The sequence below is a fragment of the Coenobita brevimanus genome, chromosome 98 (assembly GCF_032717465.1).
Source record: "Coenobita brevimanus isolate Jiangsu-jjx chromosome 98, ASM3271746v2, whole genome shotgun sequence".
In the NCBI taxonomy this organism is placed as follows: domain Eukaryota; kingdom Metazoa; phylum Arthropoda; class Malacostraca; order Decapoda; family Coenobitidae; genus Coenobita; species Coenobita brevimanus.
This window is the reverse complement of record NC_137051.1, coordinates 4,110,748-4,129,242: the sequence shown is the minus strand read 5'-3', so window position 1 is coordinate 4,129,242 and position 18,495 is coordinate 4,110,748. Positions and strand designations below refer to the sequence as shown.

General features: G+C 41.6%; 1 protein-coding gene across 1 annotated transcript; it reads left to right on the top strand.

The window, feature by feature from the left end:
- The first annotated feature begins 250 nt into the window (after positions 1-250).
- On the top strand, positions 251-17,817 carry LOC145414067 (m7GpppN-mRNA hydrolase NUDT17-like). Its single transcript, XM_080283630.1, has 7 exons — positions 251-278; positions 439-672; positions 1,114-1,309; positions 8,913-9,133; positions 12,445-12,580; positions 12,749-12,845; positions 17,551-17,817. Exons 2-7 carry the CDS (start codon positions 448-450, stop codon positions 17,684-17,686), a joined length of 1,011 nt encoding a protein of 336 aa, XP_080139756.1. The 5' UTR covers positions 251-278; positions 439-447; the 3' UTR covers positions 17,687-17,817.
- Positions 17,818-18,495: the final 678 nt, after the last annotated feature.

Genomic DNA, 18,495 nt, shown 5'->3' with positions numbered 1-18,495 from the left:
ATAACTTACTACCACCGCAGCAGTCTGAACTGTCACACAATCAGCTGATTTCCTTGAGACACGTTATGTAATGTTTGCAACTTCGCATTTGGCTTGAGTTATATAAACTAACACATTATTTATTGTTGATCGTAAGGCACTGCCTTATCTGTAATTAGGTGTGTATGAACCAACATGGTGATAAAAACTGTAATAATTTCCAGTTGAAAGTGCCGATTCGGTATTTCGTCGCACTGTGACAGTGGATTGAGAGCTGAGTGCTGTTGCGAACTGAACTGGTAATGAATATTGGGTATTAGTGTTGAAGCGGTGATATGTAAATGTGTGTGACAGCTGGGGAGACTGCTGGACCTCAGCCCAGAGTTGGAAACATATTTATTGTATTGATTTATTATATTTATTTATTGCACCTAGTTATGTTATTCCTTTCCTCCCCAGTACTATATCATGGCTGGTAGTTGCTACACAAGAGTTCTGGTGCATCTCAGGAAAACTCCACGGGACACATACCAGCCAGCCGTATTTGCTGAGTGTGTGCTGGAGGCCTTGGGACTTTGTGGGGAAGGTCAAGTGGAATGTCATCTCCAGGACAACAAGCTGTTACTGCAATGTTCAGCCTCAGCCAGTGATGTTGACACTGGCACCCCTAAGACACGTTCATACAAATTAATGGTATGAGAGGCGGAGTTTATATTGTAAGGGTTAGTATTAGTGCCTTCCATAACCTAACCAAAACTGATCAAACCTAAGGAACCTTGTAAATACGCGTGGGCCTAGTGTACGGTATTAGTGCAGTGTGTTAAGTGAATCCCTTTATTTATAGTATGTTAGTCAATGTGGAACCTTATAAAGAAATAGCCTTGATTGTAGCTGTAACATACAGTATAAAAGGGAAGTTTGCATTATTGCTATTGTGTAAATTGAAGAAGTTCGGTCAGTCACTTCCATAATAATTTTCTTAGCTTAACTCATTGTGTGCCAGCTGGTTCGGTATTGTATAAATAAGAAGGACTTGTACTTCATTCTCTTCTATAACTTGCCTCTGGTACTCACCTGTCCACTTACAGCACTTACCACCTTATATTATTTGATGTGTTTAAAATCTTGGGCCAGCATCCACCATTCTGCCCATCCTACCACCTTGCTGAGTCTGGACAAAAATTGGATGTTGGTGGGAAGACAGGTCAGGGTGTTGGGGTGGGGGTGGTGGTGCTCCTGGAGTCTGCTGATGGTCAACTGCTGCTCACACGCCGAGCGCCACACATGCATACATTTCCAAACACTTGGGTCCCCCCTGGTGGACATATTGGTAAGATTTCAGTTTCTCTTATTAATCTTTACTTTTATATTTTCATTTGTGGTAGGTGGGGGTGGCCATCATCCACTCACTCATTGTAAGGATGCCTTATAGTCTCTAAACTGAGTGACAAGCCAAATGGTTTCCTGTACCCAGGAAACCATTTACTACACTGGGTGATAACCATATAACCTGGGTTTTTGGCCAGGTTAAGTACCCCCCAGATTCCTCTATCCAAAATCACTTAATCATGGCAAATGTTTCACAGAACATTGGAGGGCCCGGAACCTCCCCAGGGCCCCAACCAAATGGGCAGATTCTCATGGCCATGTGGAATGTGAGAGGGTGTGAATGAGGAGAGCAAGAGGGTGGAAGTGGTGAATGTGTTCAAGAGTGCAAGTTATGCCATGGCATTTTCTAAAACAAAGATGAAAGAATGTGAATTGGAGGAGTGGGAGGGTGTAAAGTGTGTAAGGTCTGGCATGAATGGGCAAGGAAGGAGTGGCTTTGTTGATGAATGAAGTGTGGCAGAGTGGAATGAGAGATTACAAATGTGTTAGCTCAAGATGTATGTATGTCAGGTTCAATTTTTGATAAGGTAAAAGTGATTGTAGCAAATGCACCATGTGCTGATAAGAGTGAGAGAGAGAAAGACAGGTTTTGGGTTGAGCTGGATGAAGCAGTGGGAGAAATGCCCAGGAACTATAAAGTGATCATAATGGGCAATATGAATGGAAGAGTAGGCACTGGTCCTGAGGGTTACATAAATGGTTGTTATGGAGTACCAGGAGAAAATGATACTGGGAAGCAACTGAAGGATATATGTCAGTAGAGAAGGTTGTACATTTGTAACTCGTATTTCAAACACAAATGTGCACATAAATATGGTGTAGAGGGAAAGGGGATTATGTTGAAAGGAGCTTGATTGATTATGTGCTCGTAGAAAGGTCAATGCTGGGAATGGTTGCCGATACGAGGGCCGTGGGAGAACAATGTGGTCTTTCAGATCATATGATTGTGGTATGCAAGATCAGGCTGAGGAGTGAGGTGGACCAGGAGAGAGGAGCAGTCAGGGAGAAAGACTGAAAGTCGAGAAACTGAGGATCAAAGAAATGTCAGATGAATACAGGATCAAAGTAGGGGAAGAGTTAGAATCAGTGAATTGCAATAAAATGGATCTGGACAGTGTGTGGCATGCATATAGGGATTGCTTAGTTAGGAATGCTAAAGTAGTGTGTGGTGTGGCAAGAGTAACAACAAAGAAGAAAGGTACAGCATGGTGGGATGAAGAGATTAAGAGAGCAGTGGAGGAAAAGAGGAAGAAATTGCTAGAGTGGTAACTTAAAAGACAGGGGATCAATGAGAATTGAATATATTGAGAGCAAGTAGCATGTAAAGAGACTAGTCAAGTGGTAAAAGGAGGAGGTAAATGATGATCTAGGAAGAGAAATGAATGCTAATTACTCTGGAAATAGGAAGTTATTCTGGAAAGAGATGCGGAAATGTAGAAGTGACAGCGGAAAGAAATGTGAAAGTGTGAAGGCTGTAAGTGGTAGATTATTAACCCATGGAGATGAAGTAAGGACCAGATGGAAAGAATATTTTGAAAACCAGATGAATGGGAACAGAGAGAACAGAGCCACTGTAAACATGATTGGTTCTGGGGGTGTGCTGAGAAGGAATGCAATGCCAGGAAACATGACACATGCACAGATGAAGAATGCTGTGAAGTGGCTGAAAAATGGGAAAGCAGCTGAGGTTGATAAGGTGTATGCAGAGATGATTAAGTGTAGTGGAGAGAGCGGAATGAAGTGCTTGTTGGAGATATGTAAGAAGGCTTGGCTGAATGAAACAATGCCAGCAGAGTGGAAAAAGGCTGTGTGCCCCTGTACAGAAATAAAAGTGAGCAACCTGTGAGTGCAAGAATTATCATGGCATAAGTTTACTGAGTGTGGTAGGGAAGATATATGGAAGAATTATTATAGACAAAGTAAGAGAGATATCAGAAGTCCTAGTGAGTGATGAACAGGGTGGCTTAAACTGGCTTTAGGAGTGGCAGAGGATGTCGATCAAATATTTGCAGTGAGACAGATCGTGAAGGCATGTGAGAAGGACTATAAGGTGTTTATGTCATTTATGGATCCGAAAAAAGCATATGACAAAGTAGACAGAGAAGATTGTGGAAGGTTTTGCGCATGTACAGTGTAGATGGTAAGCTGCTAGGTGCCGTCAAGAGTTTTTATGATGGTAATGAAGCATGTGTAAGGGTAAATGGACATCTGAGTGAATGGTTCATGATCAGTGTGGGTGTACAACAATGTTGTGTGGTGCCCTGATGGTTGTTCAGTATACTGTACTGTATATGTGGATGGGTTGATGAGAGAAGAAAAAACACGAGTAATGGTGAGAGGGATGGTGTTTGCAATGAATGGTGTTGATGGAATATCTCAAATCTGTCGTATGCTCTTGATACAATATTACATGCAAATACTGGACAAGAACTTGGTAGACAAGTGCAGAGTATTGCTGATGTCTGTGAGCATTGTGCATTGAGAGTAAATGTAGAAAAGAGTGAAGTGATGGTTATTGAGAGAGAAGGTGATGCCCGGTGTGATGTTACAGTGAATGGAGAGAGACTGGAATTGGTGAGAGTTCAAAAACCTTGGAACAGTGATAGAAAAGAGAGGAAAATATGCAAAAGAAGTGGAAAGCAGAGTGACACAAGGAAGGAATGTAGCATGTGCAATGAAGGCCTTGATAAGAAACAGAGGCTTGAGTGTTGCAGCTGCATGAGGCTTACATGAAGGAGTGCTAGTGCCAACTTTAACATGTGGATGTGAGACTGGTGTGATATGATGTGAGACTGGTGTGACATGTAAATGAAAAGTCACGAGCGAGAGCAGTGGAGAAGGGACTGCTGAAGCATGTACAGTATATGGAGTACATAGAGTGGATAGGATATGAAATAATGTGATTCATGAAAGGTGTGGAGTGAGGAAGTCTGTGTACACCAGAATTGAAGAGAGTGTACTGGGATGGTATGGTCATATGGAGAGAATAGATAACAATAGAGTGGTGAAAAAGGTATATCTGAAGAAATTTAAAGGAGGGAGGTGGTGAAGTAGGCCAAGGAGAAGGTGGAGGGATTTGGTGGATGAGTGTGTGAGAAAGAGGTATAAAAGTCGGTTAGGTTAGGGGACTGACACAAGATCAAGCTGGCTGGATGAATGATATGAGAAGGAAGTGCATGATCAGGGATTTGACACGCGTGTTTTTAACCTGACAGCATCCGGATTGACTCTATTGGATTCGTTTATGTGAAGCTGCAAAATGTGGTTAAATGTTTTTGGTGTATCATATAGAGCCAGGATTCCAGGGGCTTGAATGATGACTGAATGGAAGAGCGGCCCATTGGATTGGGCAAATTTGGGCTGTCTGGACATTGCTACTCCTCACCCTGCCCTAGAGTGGGAAAGGAGGTCTGGATGATGATGATGATGACATTGAATGATGAATATACAGGTATACCGTGGTTTAACAATGCAATTGATTAAGTAAAAACCAATCGTTAGGCGGGGTATCGTATTTTGGGGTAGATTTAACATGGAGAGAGACTGGAATAGGGATGCATTTTTGAGCCTTGGGTTCCCCCCCCACCCCTGCCAACCAAGTCCTAAACCCACCCAAATGAGTACAAAAACAAGTTTAAAGCCAGTCTGAATGGCCTAACAGCTGTAAAAGAAGCTAACTTATGCCTAACACCTGTTAATAACTCATTAAAACCAACAAGTAAAATCTGAAAATCATCAACTATAAGTCTGGAAAATCAAGCTTAGTAAAGTGTACCTCAAAATGACAATGTTCACCCCACCTATGGCTAAAACACATTAATCCAAGTCTAAAAACAGTTTATAAATCAACATAAACACACAATTTTAGTACAAAATATCATTAAAATCGGTTAAAAAAAAAAGAAAAAATAGTTAAACCGGGGTTCGGCCATCATTAGGGGGGTGGATGGTGGTATTTCTACCCCCCATCATTAAGCCAGGGTATCGCATCTAGTGGTATTGTACATTGAGGTCTGTATTTTCATTGCAGTCATAGCATGTGCAGCTGCATGCTTATCTGAACAAGAACCTGGTAAACTGCACGCTGAAGTTGTCCTCCTCCTCCAGCTCAACATCCTTTTTTTCCTCTTTTGAAGGGATGGGTAGAGAGGTGAAGGATACAGAGATCCCCTGGTTATCATGCACTTGATTATAATGTTTTTTGTTATACAGTACCTGCTAGGTGAAAATCTGCACTCACTCCTGCTGTTATCGCACATTTTTTTGGCTTAAAAGCTTTGTTAATACACACCTGAGCTGGTTTTTACTGACATTGATGGTGCAGAATCTGTGTTTTCTGATGTCTTTGAGGGATCCAGAGATGATGCCCTACTTGATCAGTTAATCCCAGGTGGTGGAGACCACTAACTCTCCACCTCCAAGCCCCATACCTCAAGCCCATCTGATGCCTTAATATGGTATGTGTTCCTTTTTGTGTCCTTTTCATCATTTTCTATTAACTTAATAATGCTTATATGTGTTTCTGATACTTACCATAACAGTATGTATTTAGTGGTTCTAAATCATTGTAAAAGAGAAAATTTGGATTTACAAGTAGGGTGCTTGGTACCAGTTAGGATAAATCCCATAGGTTCTGTGCTTTCATTATTGCACAATTTCATTATCATGCTCTAGGCACGGTACCAATTATGCACAATAACCAAGGGATCACTGTACTTGCATAACTGGGCAGAAGAGCCTCCCAGTCAGTGTCACCACATGAAGGTATCCCTCTCTAGCATCTCTTTTCACTATGTACAGTAAAGCTCGATTAACTGGCATCCTGTGCATCGGTACATCCATATAACCAGAACGCAAATTCGTTCCGGCATGGGGTCGAAAAAAGATTTGTTAAAAAAAATTATGGTAAAGCAAGGACAGAAAATTAATCCCTCTGCTTCAGCTTCTGACCCTGTTCCTTCTACTTCTTCATCTCCTGATCCTGTTCCTTCCACTTCTTTAGCTCCTGACCCAGTTCCTTCCACTTCTTCTGCTCCTGACCTTGTTCGTTCCACTTCTCCTTCTCCACTATCAGAATCCTCATCTCATGATCCTGGTAATCCCCCTATAATTTTTTATTAGTTCTATACAGTACAGGATAAAGTATTGTATGCAGCTAAGTTTTCAAAATTATTTTGGCCTGTAACATATGCTAAATTTTTCTTTAAATAATTTTTGGTAATGTTTGCTGGTTTGTGTTCAGTCCTGTACAATTTCTCTTGCTGTCTTTTTTTGTGTATTGTAGTGTACCTGTACTGTATCTTACCTGTAATGTATCTAGTACTGAATAATGTACTTTATGAAATAATGTAAAGTCCCAAGTGTGGTCCTGTTTCATTTGTTTGACCTCCCAGAAAATTTTTAAGAGTAACATTCGGTTATCCAGAAAATTCCATATCCAGAATCCCCATGCATTCCGGTTAATCGAGCTTTTACTGTATATTAGGCTGTGTATTTTTGCCCACATGGAAATTGTGCTGTTTATTAATTACTGAATGGATAAAAAGTGGTGAAATGGTGTGGACAAATTAAAAAAATCCACATAGGTATTGTGCCAAAGTCTCAACATGTTGAGCTGGATGAGAAAAACCATAATGGGTATGGAAGAAAATGGAATAGTATACTGGTGAGAGAAGGAAGAGGAGAGGAGTGCCTGAGAGGGTAAGATAGATATGTGGGAGGACAAAATAGCTTGGAGGCAGTTATGTCATAGTCATCCCCTTTTTGATTTGTGCGAGGGGGATTTCCCTGGAAGGATTAAGGTATTGAGGAGGATGAAGGAAGTGCATCTGTTGTAGGATAATGACTGTTGGGTATTGCAGTACATTGTGTGTTGTTTCACAGCTTTTTTTGTCATGAAAGTTGAATAGTACTGTGTAACATAATTAAAGCATCACATACAGTAAGCCCTTCATAAGTCGAAGCATATGGGGCTCTAGGGTAGTTCGACAACGAATTTTCCAACTAACCAAAAATAATTGCAAAAAAATGTATATTATCCCCCCCAGATAATTGCAAATTACAGTATATGTGATTACTTGTTTATTCACGCCAAACTAAAGAAGCATTTATAAAGCAATAAAAATAAAAAATAAAAAAATTTGATGCATGTCATAGGCTAGGATTGGATATGGTGTTGCGTAGGTGGAGGGGTGCAACTTTTAATTAATTACATAAAGTTCTGCACGTATTTACTTCACGTTACAACCAGTTAAACTAAAATGTAACACTTGGAATATAATATATTAAAATGTAGCACCTGGAATATCCATCCATCATCTAAACCTGTGTTGCCCCATGAGGAGCAGAGGAGCCTGGGGCCAGGCAAGTTGGTCATGACCAGCCTTACTCATCCTTGAGTGGCATTATGTGAGCAGTATAGTTTGGTTACATGGCTAGCACCCAGCATAGTAAATGGTTTCCTGGTGTACAGGAACCATTTGGGTTGTCACCCAGTGTAGAGTCACCCATAGACAGAAGGAAGAGGAGAGAATGAAGGAAAGAACACCATGCAGGCAGCCCTCCACCTTCTCGGGGGTTAGGAGACACAGCCCCCCGCGAATGTGGAATTTCTGTGAATATTTGGTTCGGCCTCCCGTAAATACCTCTACAGCTGCAATTCACCCCCTGTGAGCAAGTGTGCACATACTGTACCTAGTAAACCATATCTGGGACCTGAATGCAGCATAAAATGTCACAAATAGTAACAGACCAGCTGTATAAAAAAGTTAAATAATAAATAGGTTTTGATTGGGTGATTAAGTTAGGGTTGATATGTACCTGGTGGCTTCCACAGACTCCCGCAATTGAGTGCATCTCGCATACATCCACATGAGTGTGGGCAAATCATCAGCTACATATTTACCCCAGCTTCTTGCAACCATACCCATTAAATTCAGAGTTAACTCACCACTGTCCCTCAAGTTTTGGCAGACGAACTCTGACGACTTGTGATGATGGTGATGATGATGAACATGACATCGATGATGTTGAAGATGATTAGCCATGCAGTTACCGATGATGGATGACTGGATGAGATGATGTGGAGTGTAACTGCATGGCATGAGGAGCGCAGTGGTTTGGTACGGGCCTGATTTGGCGTGAAATGACCCGCTAGCATCCGCACTGTTATTTTTTGCGTCTGCGAACAGAATCTTGGCTCCATAGAGAGGCAATCCGTGAATTTGCGAGACTCACAATAGTTGAATCTGTGAATGTGGAAGGCCTCCTGTTTTAGGAAGGAAGGAAAGGAGAGGATAGGGCAGCCACCTGAGAACAGCACTACATCAGTCGAGTGAATGGTGAGCACACCCAATGTAACCCTTTGAATAAACACTTAGTTACACCTCAGTCAGAGTTAGACTTACCAGAAATTCTGCCCTCTACAGGGTCGACATATTGAGGTTTTACTGTACTTCCATAGCTGTTCATTATCATTCACCATCATCATCATTGTCAATGACCATCATTATTATAATCATGCTTATCTTGTTTCCTTTTGTCAGAAGCTGGAGAGAGCTTGGAGGCAGCAGGTTTACGAGAACTAGAGGAGGAGACCGGCCTGAGAGTAACAGAAGATGAACGTCAAACTTGTCAAATCCTTGGTCTCTGGGAATCAGTATACCCTCCTGTATTGTCCATGGGAGATCCAAAGAGGCAGCATGTTGTTGTTTATCTCCATGTCACCCTTACTCGTTCTTCAGAAGAGCTTCAGTCAGAGCTTAAGGTAATTGCAGTTTTATGTTGCTTCAGTTAATGGGATATACAGTTCAGCAGTAATCATCCTCTGTGTACTGGTGTAAGAATCCAAAAGCCAGGAGTGGAAAATGGGCTGGAGAAAAGAGCTATCGACAAAATACTTTATGACGTGGACCGAACGTCCATTCACTGTACGTAGTGTGGGTTTGGATTCGAAAACAAATTTGTGACCAACTCCCTGTCATAACTGGTTTTTTTATTTGCAGGAAAAACTAAGAACATAGGAAGATTCAGCTTACTCCCAGTCCTTATAGAATATACTGTATACAGTAATCCCCGTACTATCTGGACGCCCACTTTCTGGACATCCCCACTTACCGGATATTTTGGTCCCAGGATCCAGTATTCCCAAAATGGGCCAAAAACCACAAAAAATTTGAAAAAAATCCTGCTTTTTCCCGCCCATAATTTGAACTTGATGCACACGGCGCGGGCCAGCTGTGTTTTGGTGCGTCGTTCCGCCGCCATCCGCTAGAGCGCCCCTGCATCCTCCCCGCTTACCACCCGTCTCTTGTTGTGTGTGCACGCTCGTCATCATGGCCGCCCACATGCTTGCTTTTGTGGTGGTGCCTTACCTGCTGCAGACTCTCCTGCTGCTCTTGTGCCTCTTATTAGTGTGTGTGATGATGGCCCCGCCACCTGAGAAGAGGAAGAGAGTGGTTTTGACTCTGGAGAAGAAGAGGGAGATATTGGACAAGGTGGATGCGGAATGGTCTTCCTCATGCATCCTTCATGAATTCAGCTTGGCCCGATCTACTTTGTTTGATATCAAGAGATCCCGAGACAAACTCATGCAGTGCACGGCTGACTTCTTGTCGAAGAGCAAATGCGACGTGGAGAGGAAGATGATGTTTACTCCCAAGTATGCTGAAGTCGACCGCTCCACGTTGATTTGGTGTCAACAACTACGTGCTGCTGGTGTGCTTGTGCGTGGCACTCCACACTTAATCCTTTGCACTCTAAATTCTAATTTCTTAACACTGCACAGCACTGTAAATTTCCTTTTTTTTTTTTTTTTTTTTTTTTTTTTTTTTTTTTTAATGCAAGGAAGAAGGAACCAAAGGCCATGAGCCAGCAGTAACAGTTCCCTCCAAGAGAAAACAAAATACAATAGAGAGCCAAATTCAAGATCCGATCATTTTGAGATGCCTGGACACACTGCGTTTGAAAGACTGGAGATCATAGGCAGCAGGAAATATAGACAGAGGGAGACAGTTCCAGAGTTGACCTGTTGCATAAATGAAAGACTGGGAGTAACGGTTAACTCTTGCATTAGAGAGTTGGACAGAAAAGGGATGAGAGTTTGTTGCCAGACGGGTGCTACGCTCCCGTCGTAGAGGTGGAGGAATGCAAGCAGACAGTTCAGAGGAGCAGTGACCATTAAAGTAACGATAGAAAAGAGATAAAGATGCAACAGTGCGGCGAAGAGACAGAGGTTGAAGGGAGTCAGTAAGAGGAGGAGAGTTAATGAGACGAAAAGCCTTTGACTCCACCCTATTGAGAAGAGCTGTATGTGGGGAGCCTGCTCACACATGAGAGTTGTACTCCACACTGGGGCGGATAAAAGCCCTGTATAGAGTCAACAATTGTGGAGGGATAAAGAAAGAGCGGAGTCGGCTTAGCACACCCAATCTCTTGGAAGCATATTTTACAAGAGATGTAATATGATCTTTCCAAGATAAGTCCCGAGTAAATGAAACCCCAAGCATGTTCAAGGATGATGCAGGATTAAGATGAATATTATTAAACATTAGTGGGTATACCTGTGGAAGATTTTGTCTGGTTGATAGGTGTAAGAACTGAGTCTTAGATGCATTAAAAACAACCATATTATATTTACCCCAGTCAGAGATACGAGCCAAGTCAGACATTAGGTGTGCCATAGCCTCATCCCTTGTTTGTTGAAGTAACTGTTGAGATGTGGTCTAGTGGCGAGGTATTGCAGTTTATTCACTGTTTATTCTCAAAAATGAGCACGTCCAGCATCCATTGCGATGAACATGCACCCTCGACGGTGGTTATGCAGTAACTGGGTACAGGATTGCCAGATCTGAAATCAGCCACATTACCAAACTCCTCAGTTTTCATTACCAAATTTAACTTTTCATTACTGAATTCTTAAAGGAAGCATTTATTCTTCACTAATTATATGCACAAATGGAAATAATCACTCTCATTATAATCAGCAACATGTTCATTTTTGCACTATGTATGCTAGCAGATTAATCAAAGAGAGCAGACAGTCCACCGTCTCCATTCTCTATATCTTCATACATGTGAAAAGTCTGTTCGATAATGGATCATGCTGACTCACTACCAAACCAACTTTTCAAGACCAAATCAACCCACATTTGGTAATGAAAATTACCAAATGGCAACCCTGACTGGGGAGGGGGGAGGAAAGAAGGAAGGGGTGAAGGGGCCATGTCTAAACAACAGCTGTTCAGTGCCGCGTGCCAAATTCAAATTACGGGTGGGAAAACATTCGGATTTTTGGGGGGGATTTTTTTCATTTTTTGGCCATTTTGGGGTTCCGAAGGTCCAAGCCCACAATGCCCGGTAAGTGGGGAGTCCAGAAAGTGGGCGTCCGGATAGTACAGGGATTACTTATATACATATATATATATGTATATATATATATGTAGTGGTAGGTGGGGGCACTCATCATCCACTCACTTGATGTAGTGCTGTTCTCGGGTGACTGCCCTTTCCTCCCTTCCTTCCGTCTTTCGGCTCCCAAATGCTTTTCTTTCATTTCCACTGTTGTCAGTCCTAACTTTCCATATTCATGTCACATCATATATATATATGTATATATGTAGTGGTAGGTGGGGGCGCTCATCATCCACTCACTTGATGTAGTGCTGTTCTCGGGTGACTGCCCTTTCCTCCCTTCTTTCCGTCTTTCGGCTCCCAAATGCTTTTCTTTCATTTCCACTGTTGTCAGTCCTGACTTTCCATATTCATGTCACATCAGTGGCTCATCCATACACTAAGCTGACTACTTATATTTTCTCATGCAGTCCACTCGCAGCCTTTCCACTTAGTGTTCTGTTCTTAATCAAAGCTTTCATAGCATCAGTCACCATCCCACCATGAGCCAGTCTGTTACCTATTGAATTATTCAAAAAATTCTCAGAAAAGCAAATCACCATTGTGTTTTGAGATAGCTGATGATATAGTTTGTGGTTTTATACTGTATTTTTATATATCTCAGTACCCAATGATTCAGTTGGCCTGTACCATGCTTGTATCGTTCCAACTGACACATTTTTCCAGCTCTCTCCAAATGAGGTAGATGCAGCTGCTTGGCTGACTGGTGATCTAGTGCAGCTGGCAGTGTGGGATGATACGCCCTGGCCAGAGTCAGCCAATGACATGCTCATTCCAGTCACACTCGTCAACCAGCATGGAGGCAAGTCAAGCCACTGGAGGGCATTATGTTTACAAATGTCTTTTTTAGTGTATCCTTAGAAATTTAGTATTTGCTCTTTCATCCTGATGATATCTTCATACTAATCAGACAACCTTTACTATTAGGTAGTATGTATTGTACTTTAAATCTGTTATAATGTTTTCACAGAACATGCCCAAGGAACTTTTGAAGCGTTGGTGTTGAAGAGCTCTAAAGATCCCAGTAACTTGAGCATTAACATTGAACGTCTGAGCACCGGCAGCAGGTGTGTGGTAGATCTCATGACCAAATGTTCTACACTGACTCTAAGTAGTGGCTGGTGCTCTCTGATGGAGGCAGGTGGGTGGAGATATTGCATATGATAAGACTGATAGCAAAACAAGATTCCTTGCACCCCTGCTTTATTGTGAATTATTTTTTGGCATGAATTCTACTTTTCCATTGACTGGTAGTCTCCAGTTGATATCAGAGTTTTATCTGGTGAATTGATCAAGAACAAATATATAGAAGAAGCCCAATTTAACTGATGAAGTCATCCAACCCCCTTTCCGTTATCTCAGATTTTCCCCCCAAATTGAGTTCTGTAACCAAGGTTCAATATACGGAAACATTTTTGGTATTTTGAGGTACTTTCCACTAAATCCTTGAAGGCAGTGGTCAAGCCGAGTTCTTGATAATGCCCTCCCAAACATAGCAAACTATGTTAACTTTCAGTGCTACACACAGCAGTCGGAACCCATAATTAATACCCCCACTTAAATGCATTATTTTGTACATGTTAACGGTGACACGTACAGTAATGACTTAGTAATATTATATGCACACATAAAGAGTAAGGTGAGGATAGTTGTGAACCAAATAGTATAGTAAATAGGGATAGTAAACTACAGTAAGGCTTACTTCCAAAAGTAGGGGTTCTGCACTCATTTCTGAAATATGCCTGACACAGGGAACCATATTGACCCCTCTAAACCTGTGTCAGGCCTGGGGGTGGTTTAGTCACTGTCAGAGTCACCCTACACCAACACTCGAGGTGGCACAGGGGTGACAGAGGGGCTGGGGAGCATCAGGGATGGTGCTCCATCATCAGTTATTTCCAGTTTCTGGGCAAGAGAAAGCCTCACCCTCTCCTTCTTTTCCTGAACCTTAGGCATGGTTCATAATAGCATTGGCTCACTGAAAAAAAAATAAGGCTGCAACACCAAGGCAAAGCCGCACGCAAGCAGTGCAGTTGTTTACAGTTGGGGAATCATGTGAAGACTGCATGGGCTGAGCGACATTGCCAAGTCCCTGCTTTTTCCTGGGCAGCTTGGCGGGGATGTGTGGCAACATCGCACACCTCTGATCAGGGGACTGTTTCTGGTATGGGCTCGGTGACATGCCCAATTTACAAGACTTTTTGTGGTAATTCAGTGGTTTTTGGAACGGAGTTTCCTTTATGGGATTACAGTAAACCTTCTATAATTTGGATTAATTGGGAGGAACCTTATGTCGAATTATCCAAAAATCCGAATTATTGGAGCTCATGCTTGCCCCTATCCCCAAATCACACCCACGCTCACTAAAACATGGCTTTTTCACAAAAACATTGAACAGTACAGTATGTTATTACTTTATACTCAATGACTGCACAGTACAATAAATAAAATACTGTAGTGTCGAACCTTGATAATGAAGTCTTGCAACACAGTAGTAGAGTACAGTACACTTAACTGTACTGAAGGTACTGTACAGTTCTTAAAAAGTACATTTATTACGACACTCAATGTGGGACTGAAACAGGGTTGTGTGATGTCTCCATGGCTGTTTAATATATACATGGATGGGGTTGTAAAGGAGGTGCAAGGTAGGGCAGTGGATGTGAGGGTGGCTCTAATGAATGAGGGTGAGATTTAGAAGATTCCGGTGTTGCTGTTGGCTGATGATACAGTATTGTTGAGTGAAGATGAATGGGAGTTGCAAGGTTTGGTGAATGAATTTGGGACAGTGTGTAGGAGGAGGAATCTGAAAGTTAATGTAAACAAAAGTAAAGTTATGGTGTTTGAGAGGAATGAAGTCACAGAGTGTGCAGTGAGGTTGGATGGTGAGGATATAGAGAATGTGAGTGCATTTAAGTACTTGGGTAGTGTGATGAGTAAGGATGGAACTTTGGGGGATGAAGTGCGTGAAAGGGTACAGCAGGGAAGGAAGGTTGTTGGTACACTGAAAGCAGTGATGAGAAATAGGGAGGTGAGTATGGAAGTTAAGAAGTCACTGCATGATAGTATTGTGATCCCTACCCTGACGTATGGAAGCGAGGCGTGGACCTTGCAAGAGGGGAACAAGTCAAGAGTGAGAGCAGTGGAAATAAGTTACTTGAGAGGAGCATGTGGAGTGACGTGGAGGGACAGATTGATGAATGAAGAAGTGAAGGAACGTTGTGGGGTGGATGTGGATGTGGTTGAGAAGATTAGGAGAAATACACTGAGGTGGTTTGGACATGTGAAGAGAATGGAGAATGAAAGACTGACTAAGAGGGTGTATGTAGGTGAGGTGGATGGAGGGAGAGGGAGGGGTAGACCGAGGATGAGGTGGAGGGATGGAGTTGAGAGGTATGTGAGGGAGGGGGGGGTTGAGTTTTGGGGAGGAGTGTAGTGATACAAAATGGTGTACTGTGTTGCACCAAGGGTTAATGTACAGTGGTTCTTAGACAAATCATCTCAGTGTTTGAAATTGGCTCTTTTGACATCATACAGATGGTTTAGGTTTTGGAATGTGAGTTACCAATATTTCACTTATTGTGGATGACTAATGAAAAAAAATATTGATTTTTTATTTGACATGAAGACAGGATGAATAACAGTATCTGTCCCTGTATGGAACTGGTGATCTGATTTTCATCTCTGTAATTATCATCAGTTGTTTATATAAAGTGCCAAACTGCATGGTGCTGGAGAGGAACACCCTCACATGGTGGCAGCAAGATAACCAGGTGGATCTGCTGCCCTATTATACAAGTATCCCTCAACACCCTCCCTATTCCCTCCTGAAAGGAGGATTATGGAATGCAGGGAATTGGTATCTTCAGTCTGCAGTCCACCAGGTTCATATGCAGATGAGTGCCGGGCCACAACAGCAGGAGCAGCCAAACTCCATATGTATGCAAGGGAACTGATATTTTTTTACTTTATAACTGGGTTAATCAGGTGTGTGCAGTGTAATGGAGAGAGCGGAATGAAGTGCTTGTTGGAGATATTTAAGAAGGCATGGATGAGTGAAACTGTGCCAGGAGAATGGAAAAAAGCAGTGATTGTACCCCGGTACAAAAATAAAGGTGATCGAAGTGAGTGCAAGAATTATCGGGGGAAGGTACATGGAACAATTATTATAGAGAAAGTAAGAGAGATGTCAGAAGTCCTAGTGAGTGACAATCAGGGTGGCTTTAGGAGTGGCAGAGGATGTGTGGATCAAATATTTTGAGATAGATAGTTGAGAAGGCTTGTGAGAAGGACTATCAGGTGTTTGTGGCATTTATGGATCGTGAAAAAGCATATGAAAAAGTAGATAGGGAAAGATTGTGGAAGGTTTTGTGCATGTACGGTGTAAATGGTAAGCTTTTAGGTGCCGTTAAGAGTTTTTATGATGATAGTGAGGGATGTGTAAGAGCAAATGGGCATCTAAGTGAACGGTTCATGGTCAGTGTGGGTGTGCAACAAGGTTATGTGATGTCCCCATGGTTGTTCAATATACAGTATATATGGATGGGGTGATGAGAGAAGTAAAAACATAAGTAATGGAGAGAGGGATGGCATTGGTAATGAATGGTGATGGATGGACTATCTTAAATTTGTTGTATGCTGATGATGCAGTGCTGCTTGCAGATACCAGACGAGAGCTTGGTAGACTAGTGCGGAGTATTGTAAATGTCTGTGAGTGTCGTGCTTTGAGAGTAAATATAGAAAAGAGTAAAATGATGGTTGTTGAGAGAGAAGGTGACTCCCAGTGTGATGTTACAGTGAATGGAGAGAGATTGGAATTGGTGAGTGAGTTCAAATACCTGGGTACAGTGATAGAAAAGAGACGAAAATGTGCAAAAGAAGTGGAAAGTAGAGTGACACAAGGAAGGAAAGTACAGTATCTGGTGCTATGAAGGCCTTGATAAGAAAAAGAAGCTTGAGTGTTGCAGCTTTATGAGGCTTACATGAAGGAGTGTTAGTGCCAGCTTTAACATACGGATGTGAGATTGGTGTGGCATGAAAATGATAAGTCAAAAGTGAGAGTAGTGGAGATGGGACTGCTGAGGAATGTGTGAGGAGTGCAGATAGTGGATAGGATACAGAATGATGTGATTTGTGAAAGGTGCGGAGTGAGGAGGTCTGTGGCCACCAGAATCGAAGAGAGTGTGCTGAGATGGTATGGTCTTGTGGAGAGAATGGATAATAATAGAGTGGTGAAAAAGGTATACCTGAGTGAATTTCAAGGAGGGAGGAGGCGAGGTAGGCCAGGAAGTAGGTGGAGGGTTATGGTGGATGAGTGTGTGAAGAAGAGAGGTATATATAGAAGTTGGTTAGGCTAAGGGACTGACAAGAGATTGAGTTGGCAGGATGAATTTCATGCGGAGAAATGCATAACCTGGGATTTGGCACCCCTTTTTAATGTGACAGTGTTCAGATTGGCTCTCTCAGATAGGTATATGTGATGCTCCAGGATATGGTGAATTATTTTTGGCCTGTCTGATGGAACCAGGATTTTGAGGGCTTGAATGATGATTGAATGGAAGTGTGGACCATTGAATTGGGGAAATTTTGTCTGTCTGGACACTGCTACTCCCCATCTTGCCTTAGGATGGGAAAGGAGGTCCAGATGATGATGATGATATTGTTTTGAAGAATGGTATCAATACTACCATCTTGGATCATGTAATAGTTTTAACACCATAAGTTGTATTACTGTACAGTATTATGTAACACCAATTTTTTTCTGATTTACAGGTATGCCCTTTCCTTGTGGCTAGAACTACAACAAAAAAGTAGCGGAAGTATTAAGGGAGCTAATATACAGGATTTGTACGGGAAGTACATGCAGAGAAAGAATGATGAGAAGTTGTCTCCAAAGCCCAGAATGTGAAGTTGTTATAGCACAGGTACTGTTGTTTTGAGATGGAGTCTGTAATTAAGCTTCACTTGGTTTGGAAAACTCTAGCATTATATTCTAGCCAGTGCCAGATTATTTTACTTAGCTGAGAGTAAGGAAAGGAAACCAGGTGTGTTAACACTGTCACCATTAACCTATGTATGATTCGGACAACTCTTGTATTCCATCTGAAAAAAAATATGTGAGGCTGGAGCTGGGATTCCACTGGCTTGAATGGTGTTGCAGTGGGTATACTGTTGATATTTCTTTGTCTTTTATAATCCTCTTTTGTTATTTTCTGGACCCAGCCTCACCCCATTCTTAAGTGTTGAAAAAGATCAGGTTAACATTGATTATGAGGATGAGGAAGACAGTACAATATTAGGAGAACCTGTGATTCTTACCCTTTTTTATTGTCTTGCAGTTGTTTAATGTCATGCCATGAGACTCCATTAGTGTGGTTGCAAGAACACTCCTCCCATCCACCTCATCCAAATGCAGAAAACTAACATCAGTGCATCCAGACATGCTACTGAGCATTTATCTGCAAAGCTCTTCCATGTTCCTCAGTGGTTTCTCAATGTACAGATAATCTTTGGTACCAAAGTTCTTGTGGCAACATTTTTATTTGTTTATTGATATATATATATATATATATATATATATATATATATATATATATATATATATATATATATATATATATATATATATATCAATATATATATATATATATATATATATATATATATATATCAATATATATATATATATATATATATATATATATATATATATATATA